This window comes from Mustelus asterias, chromosome 3, assembly GCF_964213995.1.
Source record: "Mustelus asterias chromosome 3, sMusAst1.hap1.1, whole genome shotgun sequence".
Classification (NCBI taxonomy): Eukaryota; Metazoa; Chordata; class Chondrichthyes; order Carcharhiniformes; family Triakidae; genus Mustelus; species Mustelus asterias.
The window spans coordinates 19,316,454-19,338,811 of NC_135803.1; the positions used below are offsets into that span (position 1 = coordinate 19,316,454).

General features: G+C 45.5%; 1 protein-coding gene across 6 annotated transcripts in view; it reads left to right on the forward strand.

Moving 5' to 3' along the window:
* plod2 (procollagen-lysine, 2-oxoglutarate 5-dioxygenase 2) overlaps positions 1-21,269 on the forward strand; it is a 159,986-nt gene extending 138,717 nt beyond the window's left edge. For 2 of the 6 annotated variants that reach the window (XR_013496414.1, XM_078205513.1), the window contains 5 exons: positions 141-206; positions 3,880-3,984; positions 4,724-4,870; positions 9,692-9,817; positions 18,498-21,036. Coding sequence is in view for 4 of the 6 variants with exons in the window: in XM_078205513.1 (XP_078061639.1) it covers positions 141-206; positions 3,880-3,984; positions 4,724-4,870; positions 9,692-9,817; positions 18,498-18,653 (600 nt within the window). In the remaining 2 variants the exon portion in view is untranslated. Of the gene's footprint in view, positions 1-140; positions 207-3,879; positions 4,073-4,723; positions 4,871-9,691; positions 9,818-18,497 lie in introns of those variants that run through there. The other 4 variants (XR_013496418.1, XM_078205529.1, XM_078205521.1 and 1 more) reach the window with 3 other exon arrangements.
* The last annotated feature ends 1,089 nt before the right edge of the window (positions 21,270-22,358 follow it).

Below are 22,358 nucleotides of genomic sequence, written 5' to 3' on the forward strand. Positions count from 1 at the left end.
AAGCCTGATACAGACCAAGTACTAAACTCTGGGGGAAGGGATTGAAGGGAGAGCCTGCTGTGTGTACCTCTGCCGTCTCAAGTGCCTGAACTGCCTTCATCTTTTATTTATTCCTGACTATCACAATTTTTGTTTTGCAGGATTGGAGGGAAAAGTACATTCATCCAAACTATTCCCAGATCTTCACAGGGAATGTGGTTGAAGAGGTATATCTCTGCCCACTCAAACATTTGCTGTTCCTTACGGATTCTCTTAAAGTTATCATTGAAAACTGTTCAGACTTTTCCATTTGCTTAGCCAGCAGTGAGTTTATCTGTATATATTAACGCACAAGGCCCACTCCTCTGTGTAGAATATATTCCAGATACACCAGTATATCCCCAGTAGCACACTACACAGGTTTTTTAATCTGACCACGTAGTCCTCCCAAATGACATGCCCATTATCGAAACATAGTCAATCACCACCAGAAGGATGTGGAGGCTTTGGAGAGGGTACAGAAAAGATTTACTAGGATGTTGCCTGGTATGGAGGGCATTAGCTATGAGGAGAGATTGGAGAAACTTGGTTTGTTCTCACTGGAACGACAGAGATTGAGGGCTGACCTGATAGAAGTCCACAAGATTATGAGGGGCATGGACAGAATGGATAGTCAGAAGCTTTTTCCCAGGGTGGAAAAGTTAATTACTAGGGGGCATAGGTTTAAGGTGTAAGGGACAAGGTTTAAAGGAGATGTACGAGGCAAGTTTTTTACGCAGAGGGTGGTCGGTGCCTGGAACTCGCTGCCGGGGGAGGTAGTGGAAGCAGATACAATAGTGAGTTTTAAGGGGCGATTGGACAAATACATGAATAGGATGGGAATAGAGGGATATGGTCCCTGGGAGGGGAGGGGGTTTTAGTTCACATGGGCAGCATGGTCGGTGCAGGCTTGGAGGACCGAAGAGCCTGGTCCTTTGCTGTAATTTTCTTTGTTTCTTGCATTTCATATTCATTGTGATGCTGCAGCGAAGATCCTATGGATGGGACTTTACATTTCAATGCTCCTAGCACATGCCTGGATTGCATATTGTAAAATTTTCTGCACACTGTCTAATATAAGACTTTAGGTCGACAGTTTCATTATCTGTGCCAATTGCCACCCCATCAATCCACTGTTAATCATCAGTAATGTGATGGAAGGAGCCATCAGGCAGCACTTACTCAGTAATAATCTGCTCACTGACACCCAGTTTGGATTCCGCCAGGGCCACTCAGCTCCTGAGCTCATTACAACCTTGGTTCAAACATAGACAAAAGAGGTGAACTCGAGAGGTGAGGTGACAGTGATATCATGACAGTATTTGATTGAGTGTGGCATCAAGGAGCCCAAGCAAAACTAGAGTCCAAGGGAATCAAGGGAAAAATCTCCACTGACTGGAGTCATATCTGGCACAAAGGAAGATGGTTGTTGGGGTTGAAGGTCAATTATCTCAGCTCCAGGGCATCAGTGCAGAAGTTTCTCAGGGAAGTGTCCTAGGCCCAAACACCTTCAACTGCTTCAGCAATGACCTTCCTTCCTTCAGAATTGGGGTTGTTCGCTGATGACTGAACAATGTTCACGACTCCTCAGATGTGAGGCAGTCCATGTCCAAATGCAGCAAGACCTGGGTAATATCCAAGCTTAGGCTGACAAGTGACAATTAACATTCGCGCCTCACAAGTGCCAGGCAATGACCATCTCAACAAGAGAGAATCTAACCATCACCATCTGACATTCGATGGTATCACCATCGCTGACTCCCCCATCATCAACATCCTTGATGTTACCTTTGACTACAACTTGAACAGGACTAGCCAGATAACTACTGTGGCTACAAGAGCAGGCCGGGGCCTAGAAATCCTGTGATGAGTAACTCACCTCCAGCCTCCCCAAAGTCTGTTCACAATCTACAAGGTACAATCAGGAGTGTAATGGAATACTCTCCACTTGCCTGGATGAATGCAGCTCCAACAATACTCATGATGCTTGATACCATCCAGTACAAAGCAGCCCATTTGATTGGCATCCCTTCCACAAACATTCAATCCCTCCACCCCGACGCAAAGTTAGTGACAGTGTGTACATCTCCAAGACACACTGGGAACTCACCAGGATCCTCATAATAGCACCTTCCAAATCCACGACCGCTATCATCTGGAAGGACAGAGGGAGCAGATACCTGGGAACACTACCACCTGGAAGATCCCCTCCAAGTCACTCACCATCCTGACTTGGAAATATATCAGTTTCTTCACTATCGCTGGGTCAAAAATCCTGGAACTCCCTTCTTAACAGCACTGTGGGTGTACCTACACCTCATGGACTGCAGCAGCTCAAGAAGGCAGCTCACCTCCACCTTCTCGAGAGCAATCAGAGATGGGCAATGGATGCTGTCCAAGCCAGAGAAGCCCACATCCCATAATAGAATCATACAGTGCAGAAGAGGCCCTTTGGCCTATCAAGTCTGCACCAACACACAAGAAGCATCTGAACTCCCACATAATCCCATCTGCCAGCACTTGGCCCTTAGCCCTGAATGTTATGGCATGGCAAGTGCTCATCCAGGTACTTTTTAAAGGATGTGAGGCAACCACCCTCCCAGGCAGCACATTCCAGACCGTCACCACCCTCTGGGCAGAGACGTTTTTCCTGACATCCCCCTAAACCTCCTGCCTCTCAACTTGAATCTATGTCCCTCATGACTGACCCCTCAATGAAGAGGAACAGCTGCTCCTTATTCACTCTGTCCATGTCTCTCATAATCATGTACACCTCGATCAGGTCTCCTCTCAGTCTTCTCTGCTCCAATGAAAATAACACAAGCTTATTCAATCTCTCTTCATAATTTAAATGTCCACCCTAGGCAGCATCCTGGTGAATCTCCAATGCACCCCCTCCAGTGCAATCACATCCTTCCTATAATATGGCGACCAGAAGAATTTTTTTTAAATCCGTGCTTCCAATGTGTAGCAGGAACACTGGAGCTGAAGATCCCACTCCACAGGTCCGTTGTTTATCAGTATAACCCTGCTGCATATCCGAGGTTCCTTGATATTCACAGTTAAATATTCGGTAAAGAAAAATGTGTGGGTGGGGACAGAGAGGAGGAAATAAAGCCTGTTTGAAAATCTTGTACAGTGGTTTTAAAGACACAAAAAACATTGCCCCTTTAATTAGCTTCCCACATCAAGAAACTACAAAAGGTCGTGAATGAAGCCCAATCCATCACTCAAACCAGCCTCCCATCCATTGACTCTGTCTATACTTCCCGCTGCCTTGGAAAAGCATTCTCTCTTCCACCTTCTTCCGTCGGGAAAAAAGATACAAAAGCCTGAGGTCACGTACCAACCAACTCAAGAACAGCTTCTTCCCTGCTGCCATCAGACTTTTGAATGGACCTACCTCGCACTAAGTTGATCTTTCTCTACACCCTAGCTATGACTGTAACACTACATTCTGCACTCTCTCGTTTCCTTCTCTATGAATGGTATGCTTTGACTGCAGAGCATGCAAGGAACAATACTTTTCACTGCTTACGAATACATGTGACAATAATAAATTAGATCAAATCAAATCACCACCACACCACCATGCTTAGGACCTCTGCTGGATTTCAGTCAGGCATCAAACTATTTTTAAATAATATCCGGACATTACGGTAATATAAAAATGACACAAGATCCGCCGTAAGCTCAGGCAATAATTCACTCCCGCGGGTCTGATTGTAAACCGTTAATTGCCACACCAAATTGCCATGTCATTTTGATCTCTATAGTTTTGTTTCCCCATCCACAGTTAGATATGCTGCCTGTATTTCCACCCCAGCTATTTAATATGGACTTTCTTTCTCTTTTTGGCAGCCATGCCCAGATGTCTTCTGGTTCCCCATATTTTCAGAGACAACCTGTGATCAACTTGTGGACGAAGTAGAACACTATGGTGTCTGGTCAGGTGGAAGGAATGAGGTGAAGCCTTGGATTGGCGTGCATTAGTTCCAGTAGGCTGCACTGTCTTACTCTGTCAGCCATTTTATTTACGTATTTTTAAAAAGTAGATATCACAGTAGACAGTTTTTGCTTCTATTTTCTAGTTTCTTTATTGTTGAATCCTTTTGTTACTCCCCTCCACACGCCTGGGGCAGCATGGTGGCACAGTGGTTAGCACTGCTGCCTCACAGGGACAAATGATTCCCAGCTTGGGCCACTGTCTATGTGGAGTCTGCACGTTCTCCTCGTGTCTGCGCGGGTTTCCTCCGGGTGCTGCGGTTTCCCCCCACAGTCCGAAAGATGTGCTGGTTAGGCGGATTGGCCATGCTAAATTCTCCCTCAGTGTCCCCGAACAGGCGCTGGAATGTGGCGACTAGGGGATTTTCACAGTAACTTCATTGCAATGTTAATTCCGGGGCAGGCGTGGCGTTAAAATTCCAGCCAAAAAGTTGGCTCTATTCTCTCTCCATAGATGCTGTCAGACCTACTGAGAAAATGCAGCATTTTCTGTTTCTGTTTCAGATTCCAGCATCCAGCAGCGATTTGCCTTTATACCACTGTAGAAATTGCTGATTTGTACACTAACAAAAACTGAGGATTGATTTTGAGCTGAATTGAGTCAGGAATGTGGAGATCATGGCATCTTTGCATCCCTGTCCCTGTCTGTGTCTCTCAAACTGCAAGATCTCAGCCCACTAACTTCTCCGTTCTGTTTTAGGATAAGCGGCTGGTTGGTGGATATGAAAATGTTCCCACTGACGACATTCACATGACCCAGGTCGGACTGGAGCAGGTGTGGCTGCATTTCATCCGGGAGTACATTGCACCAGTGGCATTAAAGTTTTTCTCTGGTTATCACACTAAGGTACGGTCTTCTTTCACAAGCGTCATTGAAAAAGGAAGGGTGAGTTGCAGCTTGAGCCAAGACCAGGCTTTTGCCCATCAGTTGAATCAAGCAGAACAAAAATGTCACAAGCTGAATCTTCGTGCTGTGCTACAGCGGAATCAGCTGATGAGTAAAGTCGATTTCCGCTAAAGCTTTCTCTTATTTGCCATATTTGAGAGTGTAATTTTCTTAACATCTTACCGACCCATTCAGTCAGTGTATTCCAGGTGTTCATTGACAATTGTCAGGTGTGGCCACTTATTCAGTCATATTGGCTGGTAAGGTATTGAATCATAGAATCCCTACAGTGCAGACGGAGGCCATTCGGTCCCTTGAGTCTGCACCACCCAGGCCCTATCCCCACAACCCCACATATTTACCCTGCTAATCCTCCTGACACAAATGGTCAATTCAGCATGGCCAGTCAACCTAAACTGCGCATCTTTGGATTGTGGGAGAAAACTGGAGCGCCCAGAGGAAACCCACGCAGACACGGGGAGAACGTGCAGACACGGGGAGAACGTACAAACTCCACACAGTCACCTGAAGCCGGAATTGAACCAGGGTCCCTGGCATTGTAAGGCAGCAGTGCTCACCACTGTGCCACCGTACCCGCCAGCCATTGTCACCCAGATATTGTCACAAATAGCAGGTATTACAGCACATTCACAAATTCCTCAGTGTTCTGGAATAGTGGAATCTAGAATAACTGATCACAATCAAAATCTGATTTTCAAAATCACATAAATGTAATTGTTTAATTAATGGCATTTGTACTAATATTTACTGGTGATGCCATTGTTTAAAGCCCTTGCCTCTGTTACAACTTAGCTAACCGTAGACATCACAATATCAATGAATCCTGATGATCACTTAATGACTGCCCCGCTAACCAAAAACATTTATCCTCAGCTACTCAGCCTGTCCGCCCCACTGTACTCCCCAAGTTCTCTGTCCCATCAGGCTGCTAAGAATAATTATTCTTCTGAAAGCGATTCTTTTCGTTTGCACATTCTAACTCCTGTCACCCTGATGTGTAGCTGGCTGTTGAACAGGTGAGTGAGAACAGTCATGGGAAGAGGTTAAGCCCATTAACCAGTTGCTCAGCTGTTTAATGTGTAGGTGAACACTGAGGAGAGTTACCCAGGGTAGCCATGGTACTGATCAATCAATTAATTAGTAATTGTTTGCGCTATTGACTATGTAGATTAGTGTAAATGGAAAGTGTTTTCTATCGAAGGAGTGGAGCTCGGTCGTCTCTGTAATGCTGGTAATTCTGGATTGTTTTCATTTAGATGTTTGATACCATGGTCCTATATTGAACTCTGGGAAAGACAATGGTTTAGTAGTATTATCACTAGACTATTAATCCAGAAACTCAGCTAATGTTCTGAGGACCCGAGTTCGAATCCAACCACAGCAGATGGTGGAATTTGAATTCAATAAAAAAAAGTTTGGAAATTAAGAATCTACTGATGACCACAATTGTCAATTCTCGGAAAAAACCCATCTGGTTCACTAATGGGAAGGAAATCTGCCATCCTTACCCGGTCAGGCCTACATGTGAATCCAGAGCCACAGCAATGTGGTTGACTCTCAACTGCCCTCAGGCAACTAGGGAGGGGCAATAAATGTCCCACGAATATAAAAAAACTTGATCCAGACATGAACTAGTCCAGCAAAACACTAAGTTCCCCAAATAGAACATAGAACAGTACAGCACAGAACAGGCCCTTCGGCCCACGATGTTGTGCCGAGCTTTATCTGAAACCAAGATCAAGCTATCCCACTCCCTATCATCCTGGTGTGCTCCATGTGCCTATCCAATAACCGCTTAAATGTTCCTAAAGTGTCTGACTCCACTATCACTGCAGGCAGTCCATTCCACATCCCAACCACTCTCTGCGTAAAGAACCTACCTCTGATATCCTTCCTACATCTCCCACCATGAACCCTATAGTTATGCCCCCTTGTAATAGCTCCATCCACCCGAGGAAATAGTCTTTGAACGTTCACTCTATCTATCCCCTTCATCATTTTATAAACCTCTATTAAGTCTACCCTCAGCCTCCTCCGCTCCAGAGAGAACAGCCCTAGCTCCCTCAACCTTTCCTCATAAGACCTACCCTCCAAACCAGGCAGCATCCTGGTAAATCTCCTCTGCACTCTCTCCAATGCTTCCACATCCTTCTTATAGTGAGGTGACCAGAACTGCACACAATATTCCAAATGTGGTCTCACCAAGGTCCTGTACAGTTGCAGCATAACCCCACGGCTCTTAAACTCCAACCCCCTGTTAATAAAAGCTAACACACTATAGGCCTTCTTCACAGCTCTATCCACTTGACTGGCAACCTTTAGAGATCTGTGGATATGGACCCCAAGATCTCTCAGTTCCTCCACAGTCTTCAGAATCCTACCTTTGACCCTGTAATCCACATTTAAATTAGTCCTACCAAAATGAATCACCTCACATTTATCAGGGTTAAACTCCATTTGCCATTTTTCAGCCCAGCTTTGCATCCTATCTATGTCTCTTTGCAGCCTACAACAGCCCTCCACCTCATCCACTACTCCACCAATCTTGGTGTCATCAGCAAATTTACTGATCCACCCTTCAGCCCCCTCCTCTAAGTCATTAATAAAAATCACAAAGAGCAGAAAATCACAAATGAAGACAGCAAGTTTGCCATTGTACATTTAGAAGGGGTAAAGTTCAAAGGGAGATGTTAGCACCCAAAGGGAGAGCAAGTGAAGGTAATATCTAGGCCAATGAGTCTTTTTATTCTTTCACGGGATGTAGGTGTCACTGGCATTTGTTGCCTGTTCCTAAATGTCCTGGATTGCTGGCCCATTTCAAAGGGCAGTTAAGAGTCGACCACATTCCCTGGGCCTGGAGTCACATGTAGGCCATGGCAAATAAGGATAGCAGATTTCCATTCCGAAGCATGTTAGTGAATGACAATTGGTGATAGTTTCATGGAAGCCTCGTTACTGAGACTAGCTTTATATTCCAGATATAGTAATTCAATTTAAATTCCACCAGCTGCCATAGCGGGATTGTCCCCACGTCCTCGGGCAATGAGCCTGAGCCTCTGGATTGTGAGTCCAGTCACATTTCCGCTATGGCTCCATCTCTGTTACTTTTTCTGGAGTGCTGTAACAACTTGCATCATGGGCCACAACTTTCCAGCCCTTCACGTCGGCGAGATCTTCCAGTCCCGCCTTTATGAATGGAGACTTAAATGGCTCGCCAGACCTGTTGTTGGTAGGTGCGGTGGAATTACCTGGAAAATTCTGGCCATGAAGTGATTTGATTTATTATTGTCACATGTACTGGGATACAATGAAAAGCATTGTTTCTTGCGCGCTATGCAGACAAAACATTACGTTTGTAACAAGGACTAGAAAAGGAGAGGGTGCAGAGTGTAGTGTTACAGTCATAGCTAGGGTGGAGAAAAATCAGCTTAATATAAGTTAGATCCATTCAAAAGTCTGAAGCAGCAGGAAAGAAGTTGCTTTTGAGTCGGTAGGTATGTGACCTCAGACTTTTATATCTTTTTCCTGACGGGAGAAGGTGGAAGAGAGAATGTCCGGGGTGCGTGGAGTCTTTGATTCCGAGACAGCGGGAAGTGTAGATGGAGTCGATGGATGGGAGGCTGGTTTGCGTCATGGACTGGGCTACGTTCACAACTCTATTCACAAGTGATGGGAAAAGAACAGCACCTATGCTTTCCCTATGAGCCCCTAATTTAAATCAGTGGACAATAGGGCAGTAGCCATAGGCATTTTTTTACAGGAAGAGGAAAGGAAAGAAAGTTATAGGCGGGGAGGGGGGGCTGAAAGCTGCAAATGCTCTAAAGCTACAAGGGGAATATCAAACACAGAAGCCAGAAACACTTCAAACAACATTTTTTCGATAGTTGCAAACTTTGGAAGCTTTTACTGAGGTGATTGGGTCTGCCAGTCTTGGTTACCTGCAACTAATAATTCTTTATTACTGGAACTGACAAAAGTGTTTCCACATGTTTGTCAAAGTATTCCCCAACAAATATTTAGCTGAGTAAAGACTGTCAACAGACTTATAAATTTGACTGATAGGAGACAGGCTGGCAACAACCTAACAACGACGTACAATTGCCTGGACTTTCCAGTTGGTTATTATAATGTCTGAAGCAATGCCTGTTTTTAATTATACATTCTGTTAAAATAGTGCTCATCAGAATATCTAGACCACATTTTTAATGTTTAAATTACAGTCTTGCGGGTTTTGACAGTCTTTTGAAATGTATTTTCAGCAAGTGAGAGGTTTAAACAAAACCATCAATTTTATTTGGTGAAAACTAATGGCTGAAAGGCAATTAATGAGTGAAAATTAAAATGAAATGTCTCCACAATCGAAGGGGAGATCACAGGCTGCTCTTCCCTGTGAGAGAGAGCTGACTATTGGTGATTTAATCTGAGGGTCGCCACACCTCAGGCAAAGGGCAAGGTTGAGAAGACAAGGGCGATGGGGGGTGGGATTTTCCAGCCAGGCTCGCCCCAAAACTGGAAAATCCCCCGGCTATGATTCCTGTGGGGAACAGGACGGGAAAATTGCGCCCTGGGCCATTATGAATGACCTCAGTCGGTACGGGAACTGAACCCGCACTGTTGGCATCGCTTTGCATCACGAACTTGCTGTCCAACCAACTGAGCTAATCCAACCCTTGAACTAATGAGTACTCCAAGAGCACGCTGTCACAAAAACGATTAAGCAACTCAATAGTTTTGAACGTTGTTGGTTTATTTTCTTTCCAGGGTCTTGCCATGCTGAACTTTGTCGTAAAGTATACACCAGAAAGACAAGCTTATCTAAGACCTCATCACGATTCCTCTACATTCACGATAAACATCGCCTTAAACAATAAAGGAATAGATTATCAGGTGGGTTAAACATGTTCCTTGTGTTATTTTATTCCAGCACCGAGTCAACTCTTGTCTTCCCACTTGAAGTTTCATTAAAGGTCTTAAGTTTAAATGCATTTAGGTTTCTACTTTCAGTCTGCCTACTTTCCAGTTAGGAAAGGTCAGAGTAGGAATTGAGTTGAATTTTTTTGAGCTGAATCTTTAGTATACTGAAAGGGATCTGGATATAATGTCCATGCACCGTTTACTAGCCAACACTTTCCTCCACCTCTCTCACCTCTTTCACCCTCACCGATTCCCTACAGTTCCCTCAGCAGTCTTGGGCTTGAATTTTTAGGATGGCAAGGGCTGGTTCGGAGTGCACCCCGCCAACTCCAGTATCCCCGCTGCCATATTACGCTCTAGCAAGCAACGATTGGCATTAGGCAGGACTCACGCTCCTCATTCGGGAAGAACTCTCACCTTGGAGAGCTGCCTGCCAAACAGAGTGGTCGGCCGCTCGCCAACCCCTCCAGCAACAGCTCAGCCTTGGCCAGAAGAGGTACTGCACAAAGCTTCCTGAGCTTAAATCCTGGGACCTGGAGGGCAAGTTTAAAGTTTTAAAGTTTATTTATTAGTGTCACAAGTAGGCTCATATTAACACTGCAATGAAGTTACTGTGAAAATCCCCGAGTTGCCACACTCTGGCACCTGTTCGGGTACACTGAGGGTGAATTTAGCATGGCCTGTGCACCTAATCAGCACGTCTTTCAGACTGTGGGAGGAAACCGGAGCACCCGGAGGAAACCCACGCAGAGACGGGAGAACGTGCAAACTCCGCACAGACTGTCACCCAGGGAATCGAACCCGGGTCTCTGGCACTGTGAGGCAGCAGTGCTAATTACTGTGCCACCGTGCTGTCCCCCCAGTTACCTACAAGGTAATTGGCTGGGGTCCCAGGGCATGGAGGCTCGGGAATGCTTGGGGAGTTGCCAGGGGGACAATCGCGATCTCGGATGTGGTGCACAGAGGCCCAGAGGTCACTGGAACTTAATAAAAGAATGCCCCTGTCAGAACAGAGCATCAACATAGAAGGTCTGGTTGTAAGGCAAAACATAGTCGTGTTTATTATGTCAATGCATTATGACCCAAACATCTTCATTTAGTCAACATTCATTGTAAGTTTTGTTTCTGCATGATTAGAAAGAATCATCATCCAATATGCTCTGTGGTTATATTTCTCCCCACACTCTCCGAGGCCCCAGTACGCTCACACTAAAATCGATGAGCTGAACCCGCTAATGAAATATCCTTCATTATTGTAAAATCTGGTGGCAGTCAATTGGGTTTGCCTCATTTCACACTCCCATTTGAGATGGGATTTAGATTCATTTTAACAATTTGTGTTCCTATATTAGACTTGCCACTTCCAGGTGGCACCTGACACTACCTGATTGTACAATTTTGCTGTCTATAATATTGCTCAATATCATTCCGAGTTTCAGGTCTACTTTAGATATTCCTTCAGGTACAATGGTCACTACCATGAGCTTCCCACATTTAGCTATATCTGTGCAACCTACTGTCCTACTCGACAATAGCATAACCAAGTGGTGTAATAATAGAGCTTCTCTCCCTCCAATGTGATGCTTATTGCGGGGGCGAATCTCCCAGCCCGCTACGCTGCTTTAGTCACGCAGCAGGCCAGGAGACTCGAGGGGAGGCCATCTTGTGGGTTCCCCGCTGGGCGCCACAGCCTCTGCGAGTCTCCAGCTGCCGGATTACTGGCGCAGTCAGATCCGCACCAGAAATCAGCGCCGAGCTGCATATTTTATGGAAATGCTTATTTTAATATATTTAATATATGATTAGCGGATCCAGGATTGAGGTTTCCGGACCCTCTAGCATCTCCCCCCATCCCGGCCCCCCCCCCCCCCCCCCCCCCGCCCCGGCCAGGAGTGGTTCATTCCAGCGGGGTTTGGTATAGCTCCCCAGTTGTGGGAAACTGGTGGCCCAACCCCGCTGGAGTGAAGGGGGTGGGGCAATCAAGCCCCCCCATGGGAACGGGCACTGAGGTGTCCCCTGGGCATTGCCACCTTGGTACTGCCCATCAGGCAGTGCCAAGAGGGCGGGGCCTGATGGGTCGGAGCCTCTGCGGGGGGGGGGGGGAGGGTGGGGGAGATTGGTGGGGTTGGGGAGGGTTCCTGCTGCCACTCTTCATTTTGGACTTGACAGAGGGAGAGAGGCCAGTGATTGGGGCTGGCCATCGGGATGGGGTGGGGGGGTGGCTGGCAGGCAGTCAGCATGTTGTTGTGGCTACAGGGGTGGGGATGTCAGGACTATGGGGGTGGGGGAGATCAGAGCTGCAGGGGGTGGCGGAGATTGAGGCAGGCCGGGGGTCCGAGGAACGGGTTGAGGCTGGCTGGCATGTTTTGGAGGGTCATCGATCGGGGCCATGGAGGGGTTGGAGGGCCGGCGATGGGGGGGTTGTGGGGCTGGCCAGCGATCTGGAGGCCAGCAATGCAGGGCAATTGTGCATGCGCCGTTCAGTGCTATGCTGCCGAACTCTCCAGCCCACTGATTTTTCACAATATTCATGCTCGTGCCCTCTGCAGTGCACATTTTGAAAATCTCGCTGAAAAAAACCAGCGAGATTCACTGCACATTTTACACAAATCCAACACTTCGAATTTTGGGGGGAAAATCACCCCCTGTGTCTTTCGGGTGTGTGTGCTTCTCTCCAATCTTTTCTTAAGAACATAAGAACACAAGAAATAGGAGCAGGAGTAGTCCATCTAGCCCCTCGAGCCTGCCCCGCCATTCAATAAGATCATGGCTGATCTGACAGTGGTTTAGTTCCACTTACCCGCCTGCTCCCCATAACCCTTAATTCCCTTATTGATCAGAAATCCATGTACCTGTAACTTAAACATATTTAATGAGGTAGCCTCCACTGCTTCAATGGGCAGAGAATTCCAGAGATTCACTACCCTCTGAGAGAAGAAGTTCCTCCTCAACTCTGTCCTAAACTGACTCCCCCTTATTTTGAGGCTGTGTCCTCTAGTTCTTGTTTCCTTTCTAAGTGGAAAGAATCTCCCTGCCTCTACCCTGTCTAGCCCCTTCAATATCTTATATGTCTCTATAAGATCTCCCCTCAGCCTTCTAAACTCCAACGAGTACAGACCCAATCTACTCAATCTCTCCTCATAAGCTAACCCCCTCATCTCCGGTATCAACCTGGTGAACCTTCTCTGTACTCCCTCCAAGGCCAATATATCCTTCCGCATATAAGGGGACCAAAATTGCACACAGTACTGCAGTTGCAGCCTCACCAGTACCTTGTACAATTGCAGCAAGACCTCAAAGACTTTCAAAGGTGGAATAAATAAATTGGTGATAGGAGCCAAGATACAAATTGTTAAAATGTTTTATTTTGCAGAGAATAATTGAACACAAAGAGCAAGTGTGGGATTTTCCACTTGCACTCACCTCAAAACCGGAAAATCCCACCCAAGGTCAACAGACCTTTGCATGGTCCGCCCCCCGCCCACTACAATTCCCATGGCGGGCGGGACAGGAAAACTACCCTCCTCACAGTCAAAGCAAATTTCATTCATCAGTGCGTCTCCTCCTCAGAAAATCGAGACCACATGACCTGACTTATTTGCTATTGGTCTGCTTTTCCTGAAAGAAGTGGCTGTTGCGATAGTTGATGTGTTAGTTTTATTTTGCCAAAATTCCCTCGGTTTGGGGCAGGTTCCATCAGATTGGAAGATGGCAAATGTAACTTCTTTGTTCAAAAAGGGAGGGAGAAAGCTGGAAATTGCAGGCTAGTGGTGAATGTGCCATATTTGGATTTCCAGACTGCATTTGGCAAGGTGCCACATGAAAGGCTATTGCGGAAAATAATAGCTCATGGTATAGAGGGTAACATATTGGCACAGATTGAAGATTGGCTAGCTGACAGAAATCAGAGTTGGTATAATTTTTTTTTCTGGTTGGCAGAATGTAATGAATGGTGTGCCACTGGGGTCAGTGCTGGGTCTCAACTTTTTATCATTTATATAAATAACTTGGATGAAGGGACTGAAGATATGGTTGCTAAATTGGCTGCCGAGACAAAAATAGGTAGGAAAATAAATTGTAAAGTGGAGGTAAGGAGGCTACAAAGGGATAGGTCAAGTGAGTGGACAAAAACCTGGCAAATGTAGTATACTGTGTGAAATTATCAATTTGGCAGGAAGAATAAAAATGTTTATTACCTAAATGGTGAGAGGTTGCAGAGCTTTGAGGTGCAGAGGGATCTGGGTGTCCTAGTGCATGAATCACAAAAGGCAAGTATACAGTAACAGCAAGAAATTAGGAAAGCTAATAGAATATTATTGTTTATTGTGAGGGGAATTGACTACAAGAGTAGGAAGCCATAAAGTTGCATGGGCAAGGAAACCTCCTGCTGAGTACAAAGTACTGTTGCCCCCCCCCGCCCCCCAGCTGATGAATCAGTCCTCCCCAATTTTGAACACCACTTGGAGGAAGCATTTAGAGTGGCAAGGGTGCAGAGTGCACTCTGGGTGGGGAACTTCAGTGTCCAAGAGTGGCTCGGTAAACCACCACAGATCGAGCCGGCTGGGACCTTAAGGACGTAACTGCTAGAATGGGACTGCAGCAGGTAGTGAGGGAACCAACAAGAGGGGAAATCATACTTGACCTCGACCTCACCCTCACCAACCTGCCCGTTGCAGATGCATCGGTAGGAGTAACCACCACACAGTCCTTGTGGAGACTAAGTTCCATCTTCACTATGAGGATATCCTCCATCATGTTGTGTTAAATAGAATAGATTTCTAGCAACTCAAGACCGGGCATTCATGAGACTCTGTGGGCCATCATCAGCAAGAATTTTAACAACATTTGGTAGCAAATGGCATTTGCTATCAAATAAACCTGTTTGACTTTAACCTGGTGTTGTTAAAACTCTTACTGTGTTTACCCCAGTCCAACGTCGGCATCTCCACATCATGGCCATCATCAGCAGCAGAATTGCACTCAACCACAATCTGTAACCTCATGTTCCAGCATATCCCCCACTCTACTATTGCCATTAAGCCAGGAGGTCAACCCTGGTTCAATGCAGAGTGCGGGAGGGCCTACCAGAAGCTAAACCAGGTTTATCTAAAAAATAAGGGGACAACCTGGTGAAGCCACAACACAGGGTACTTGCGTGCCAAAGAGCAGGTAATAGAGCTAAGCTATCCCACAACCAACGGCTCAGATCGAATATCTGCAGTCCTGCCACATTCAGCCGTGAATGGTGGTGGACAATTAAATAACTCACCACAGGAGGAGGTTCCGCAAATATTTCCATCCTCAATGAAGGTGGAGCCCAGCACATCAATGTGAAAGATCAGGGTGAAGCATTTGCAGGAATCTTCAGCCGGAAGTGCCGAGTGGATAATACATCTCGGCCTCCTCCGGAGGTCCCCAGTATCACAGATATCAGTTTTCAACCAGTTCAATTCACTCCACCTGATATCAAGAAATGGTTGGCGACACTGGATACTGCAAATGCAATGGGCCGTGATAATATTCCGGCAGTAGTACTTGTGCTCCAGAACTTGCTGTGCCCCTCGTCAAGTTGTTCCAGTACAGTTACAACACTGGCATCTAACCGCAATGTGGAAAGTTGCCCAGGTATGTCCTGTAGACGAGAAACAGGACAAATCCAACCCGGCCAGTCACCACCCATTCAGCCTCTCAGTAAGGTGTTGAAAGTGGTCATCACAGTGCTATCAAGTGGCACTTAGTCAGCCGTAACCTGCTCACGGACGCTCAGTTTGGGTTTCGCCAGGGTCACTCAGCTGCTGACCTCATAACAGCCTTAGTTCGAAGATGGACAAAAGAGCTGAACTCGAGGGGTGAGGTGAGAGTGACTGCCCTTGATGTCACGGTAGCATTTGACCGAGTATCCACGACACAGACAGTGACCATCTCCAGCAAGACCTAGTCATTACCCCTTGACATTCAATGGTATTACCATCACTGCATCTCCCATGAGCAACATCCTGGTGTTACCACTGATCAGAAACTGAACTGAACTGGCCAGTAATTTTTAACCCAACCTGTTTGGTCAAAACTGACTGGTTTGGATGGAACACCCATTTTACATCTTTACGTTCCTTTTGTAAAGGAAATGTTTGGCTAAAATTGCCCCCAATCAGCTTGACAGTGTAAAATGACACTGAAATAGCAGAAGTGAAGATCCTATGTCACAGATATTGCCCAATAACAGAAATGAGTAATAAATAGCTAAATTGTTAATTACTGCATCAATTAACAGGCTGGTGCCTTTGGAGGCAGATGGTGAAAGAGTCTCTCCCCCAGCCCCCCCCCCCCCCCCCCCCCCCCCACCCATTCACAATGCTCCTAAAGATCAGTAGTGAAAGTTAGAATTTCCTGATTAGCATTATCCATATATCTTCAATGCTATTTCAGACTTTATTCATCGTCCCTGAAGAGTGCTCAAGACAGTTGGCATTATCTGTTAATGATATAAAGTGTAAGCAACCATTAAAGCCTTCAGACCCTATCCAGATAACTTGCTCTGCTGCCAACAATAGCCAACTTAACTTAACCATGGTGGCACAGTGGTTAGCACTGCTGCCACACGGCACCGGGGATCCGGGTTCAATTCCAGCCTTGGATGGCTGTGTAAAGTTTGCACGTTCTCCCCATGTCCGCATGGGTTTCCTCCAAGTGCTCTGGTTTGCTTCAAGTCGTTTCCTCTCTTTAAATCTGGAGCCTTCCTCTGCTACTCACTCGTGCCTTGATTTAACAGGACCTTTTCCAGATTCCTGTTCCTTTCCTTTGACATAACGTAGAAAAGGGCTTCTTGGGACCTTTCTCCTTTTCCTTTAGAACAAAGAAAAGTACAGCGTAGGAACAGACCCTTCGACTCTCCAAGTCCGTGCCAATCATGCTGCCCTAACTAAAAACCTTCTGTACTTACTCAGTCCATATCCCTCTATTTCCTCTCTATTCATGTACCCATCTAGATGCCCCTTAAAATGTTGCTAATGTACCTGCTTCCACCACCTCTTCTGGCAGGACGTTCCAGGCACCCACCACTCTCTGCGTGAAAAACTTCACCTGCACATCTCACTTAAACTTTCCCCTCTCACCTTGAACCTGTGTAATTGACCCTTGGAAAAGCCTCTGACTATCCACCCTGTCGATGCCTCTCATAATTTTGTAGACCTCTATCAGGTCTCCCCTCAGCCTCCGCCTTTCCAATGAAAATAATCCTAGTTTACTCAACCTCTCCTCATAGCCAACACCCTCAAGACCAGGCAACATCCCGGTGAACCTTCTTTGCATTGTCTCCAAAGCTTCCACATCCTTCTGATAGTGTGGTGACCAGAAGTGCACGCAATACTCCAAATGTGGCCTAACCAAGGTTTTATATAGCTGCAACATGATTTGCCAACTCCTGTACTTTAGGACCTGCTCCCTGCAGTTCCCACTCCACTGCTGACAACTTGGTATCTCTATTGAGATGCTGAACTCTTTTACTTTCACTGTTACTTTAATTCTACAGCGACTCATCTGAGATTTTTAGACTTATTTTTCTCAGCAATCTGCTGGTTGGTTCAGCACCGAGAAACGTAAACTTCACCTTAGAGCATAATCACCAACTGAACCAAAAACCACTGATCTATCTACATGGGACCTTCCTTCTCGACCTTTGTTGCTGGGCAATAGCAGTTTTTTCTCTTTTTTTCTCTGAACTTCCCTAATGGTAGCACATTGGTTAGCGCTGCTGCTTCACAGCGCCAGGGACCCGGGTTTGATTCCCGGCTTGGGTCACTGTCTGTGCGGAGTTTGCACATTCTCCCCGTGCCTGCGTGGGTTTCCTCCCACATTCTGAAAGACGTGCTGGTTGGCTGCATTGATCCGAACAGGCGCCGGACTGTGGCCACTAGGGGAATTTCACAGTAACTTCATTGCAGTGTTAATGTAAACCATACTTGTGACTAATAAATAAACTTTAACTTTATTTTGAACTACTTCAAGGATCATAAAACCTCATTAAAATGAAAGTTGTACAAACAGCTCTAGACTTGTTGTCTCCACTCTAACATGAAGCTAGACCCAGGTTTCACCTTTTTAACCCACAGATAAAAAATACTAAATTAAACTTAAAACAATATCTTATTCCTAACACGCACAAACACAACTTAATTCTTCTGGGGTCTGTAACACAATTCGTATTCCAACATGGTTTATCTCTGCTTGTTTTGGGACAAAGTTGATCCTCATAGAAGTGTTTATTTCAACATTACATATTTATTTTAGTTATTGAGATAGATTTCATGCATTATGTCCACCATACAAATGGTCATATTTTGCTACAGATGTGTGACAGTCATTGAGAAAAATGAAAGCACAGATTCTTCTGAGCACATGTGTGTAGACACTCGCCTGAAGAAGGGGCTTGGAGCTCCGAAAGCTTGTGCGGCTTTTGCTACCAAATAAACCTGTTGGACTCTAACCTGGTGTTGTTAAACTTCTTACTGTGTTTACCCCAGTCCAACGCCGGCATCTCCACATCATGTAGACACTTAACACAGACTCCAGCGGTAGTCTTTTCTTTCAATATTGAACACTGAAATTAATTCTAGCTGCTCAAAAATGTAGAAAAATTATCCTTTTTTCATTGCAGGGTGGAGGTTGCAAATTCCATCGATATAACTGTGCTGTCAGCTCCCCCAGGAAAGGCTGGAGTTTCATACACCCAGGAAGATTAACTCATCTCCACGAAGGGCTTCCGACTACAAATGGAACACGATACATTGCAGTGTCTTTTGTTGATCCATAGAACTCTAATGTCTATGCACCCAAATGAACAGAAAGAAAGTATGACTAGAGGCTTGTCTTTTGAAACTTCCGACCTCCAATTCAAGATATAATGGGAACAGTAAGGCGTCTCACAGCATCAGGTTAAAGTCCAGCAGGTTTACCTGGAATCATGAGCTTTCAGAGAGCTGCTCCTTCATCAGGTGACTCACCTGAGGAAGGAGCAGTGTTCCGAAAGCTCGTGATTCCAGATAAACCTGTCGGACTTTAACCTGGTGTTGTGAGACTTCTTACTGAGCCCACCCCAGTCCAACGCCGGCATCTCCACATCAAGATATAATGGTGTAGGAATTTGTCTCTGATGGAAACGCAAGGCGGCCCTTATCAGATCAGTCACTCATTATATACTGGGCGGGATTCTCCAGCCGTTCACACCAGCGGGATTCTCAGGTCTCACTGCGGTGACTCGAGATTTTGCTGAGCGCCAAATCCTCCGTCCTCATTGGCAGCGGCGGGGCATGAACGGCCGGAGAATCCCGGCCACTGCATCTGATATGAAATTCCATTGAGCTTTAGAGGTGAATATGAGATGCTCTCTGAGTAACAAGTGGCTGATCCAATATTGTGTTGTCATTTAAGATCAGTTTCCACCAATATTTTTGAAACAAATGCTTGAATTTCCTTCTGATGATCTAGAAATTAGTAATTTTTTTTTAAAAATCACATTTCTATTAAATTTGAATGACTATTTGCATTAAAGGCAAGTATCATTGAGAAGGCATACTTGGCAGGAATGTTCCATCATGTTGTTAAAGAATCCACCTCTTGCTGTTGAGTAATCACTTGTGGAAGGGTTCCCAATGGAAGGAAGCCCATGTTGTACGAGTCTTATGTTACGCAAAGCGGTCTGCTGAAAAATACCATTTGTCTACAAACTGCATAGAAGTATTTTATACCATTTACATGCTAGCTTATATTACCTATGCTTGGAAATGACAAATACGACACGTAAAGGATGCTCACAATGTTGACATATAAAACAGATCAACTCCACGCAATTCAGCAGCAACAGATAGGCTTCACACCACCATGATCAGAGGAACATGCTGACTTAAATCAAATACCAACCTGCATAGGATATGAGACCTTAAGTAGAGAAAGCTGCTGAGTATGCAGACAAAGAACAATACAGCACAGGGACCGGCCCTTTGGCCCACCAAACCTGTGCCAATACGTGGCTTCTATCCCTCTGTTCGTCCACATTCATGTGTCTACCAAGCTACACCTTGAACATTGCCAACGTGCCTGCTTCCACCCCCTCCTCTGGCTGTGCGTTCCAGGCACCCACCAACCTCTGTGTGAAAAATGTTCCCTGTATGTCTCCCCTAAACTTCCCACCTCTCACCTTAAACCTGTGCCCTCTTGTGGCCAACCCTTCCACTCTGGGAGAAAGCCTCTGACTATCCATCCTCTCATAATTTTGTAGATTTCTATCAGGTCTCCCCTCAGCCTCCGTCTTTACAGTGAAAAAAAATCCACAAGTTTACCCAACCTCTCCATAGAATCCCTGCAGTGCAGAAAGAGGGCATTCAGCCCATCAAACCTGCACCAGCAGCAATCCCACCCATCCCTGTAACCCCATGTATTTACCCTGTGAATTTTCCTGATACTAAGGGGCAATTTACCATGGCCAATGCATCTAATCTGCACATCTTTGGACTGTGGGAGGAAACCGCAGCACCCGGAGGAAACCCGCACAGGCATGGGGAGAATGTGCAGACTTCGCACAGGCAGTGACCCGAGGCCGGAATTGAACCCGGGTCCCTGGCACAGTGAGGCAGCAGTAATAACCACCGTGCCACTGTGCCATCCCTCATACGGCTCCTCATACCCAAAAACCTCCAGTCCAGGCAACATCCTGGTAAACCTTCCTCTCCAAGGCTTCCACATCTTTCTGGTAGTGTGGAAGAGACGGGCGTCTTATACTTACGCTTCCTGACACAATTCTAGCTCCTTTAATCTGAGCTTCTCATATGACAGCCCACCTTGTTTTTTTTTGAAGAAAAGAATTTGCGTAGCAGTTTTGGTATCACCAAGCTCGAAGGGTTGTTTTTAAAGGATGGTCCTGTGTTACAAATATTGTCAAAGTTTTTCTTATGTATTGTTTTTTTTACCTCTATACACAACTCAAAATTGTACTGTTTGAAAAATTAAATCTCTGGGCAGTTAATATTCTGCCACAATGTTAAACCAGTGATAAATATCCAGAACAGATTTGCTCAGTCAAGCTCAAATATTGACAACTGTGGCCACAGTACAGTGTACTGTGCACAACCTGCCTTTTGGAGGGCAAAGTTAACTTATTCTGCCAAGCGGTTTTAATTTTAAATAAAAATAATGTGTTGAAAAATGTCTGTGTCGCTCAATGTATTGAAGATATTCGAGCATTAGTTTGTTGTGTACTTGATTTTGTTCAATGCACTTATTGAGTTACCAGCCAAGAAGAGGTTACAGCTTTCACAAATTATCAATGTGCTGTGTTTAATTTAGAAGCCTATCGTGTCCTGGACCGACACTTACCATTGTGGCCTTAATCTGTCTGATTGATTTATTGAAATAGAAGTTGCATTGGAAACTCTGTGGTTTTGCACACCGTTCTGTAATTCTTGCAATGGAGTTCAGTTTAGACCATAAGATATAGGAGCAGAATTAGGCCATTTGGCCCATCGAATCTGCTTTGCCATTCAATCATGGCTGATATGATTCTCATTCCCATTCTCCTGCCTTCTCCCCATAACCCTTGATCCCCTTATTGATCAAGAACTATCTATCTCTGTCTTAAAGACACTCAATGACTTAGTCTCCACGGCCCTCTGTGGCAATGAGTTCCACAGATTCACCACCCCCTGGCTGAAGAAATTCCTCCTCATCCCAGTTTTAAAGAAGCGTCCCTTCACTCTGAGTTCGTGCCCTCGAATTCTAGTCTCGCCCACTAGTGGAAACATCCTCTCCACGTTCACTCTATCTAGACCTCTCAGTATTCTGTAAGTTTCAATTAGATCCCCCCTCATCCTCCTAAACTCCATCGAGTATAGACCCAGACTCCTTAACCACTCCTCATGCAACAAGCTCTCCATTCCTGGGATCATTCTTGTGAACCTCCTCTGGACCCTCTCCAAGGCCAACACATCCTTCCTGAGGTCATAGAGTCATAGAGGTTTACAGCATGGAAACAGGCCCTTCAGCCCAACTTGTCCATGCCACCCTTTTTCTTCAAAAACCCCTAAGCTAATCCCAATTGCCCGCATTTGGCCCATATCCCTCTATACCCATCGTACCCATGTAACTATCTCAATGCTTTTTAAAAGACAAAATTGTACCTGCCTCTACTACTACCTCTGGCAGCTTGTTCCAGACACTCACCACCCTCTGTGTGAAAAAATTGCCCCTCTGGACACTTTTGTATCTCTCCCCTCTCAACTTAAATCTATGTCCTCGAGTTTCAGACTCCCCTACCCTTGGGAAAAGATATTGACTATCTAGCTGATCTGTGCCCATCATTATTTTATAGACCTCTATAAAATTACCCCTCAGCCTCCTACGCTCCAGAGAAAAAAGTCCCAGTCTATCCAGCCTCTCCTGATAACTCAATCCATCAAGTCCCGGTAGCATCCTAGTAAATCTTTTCTGCACTCTTTCTAGTTTAATAATATCCTTTCTATAATAG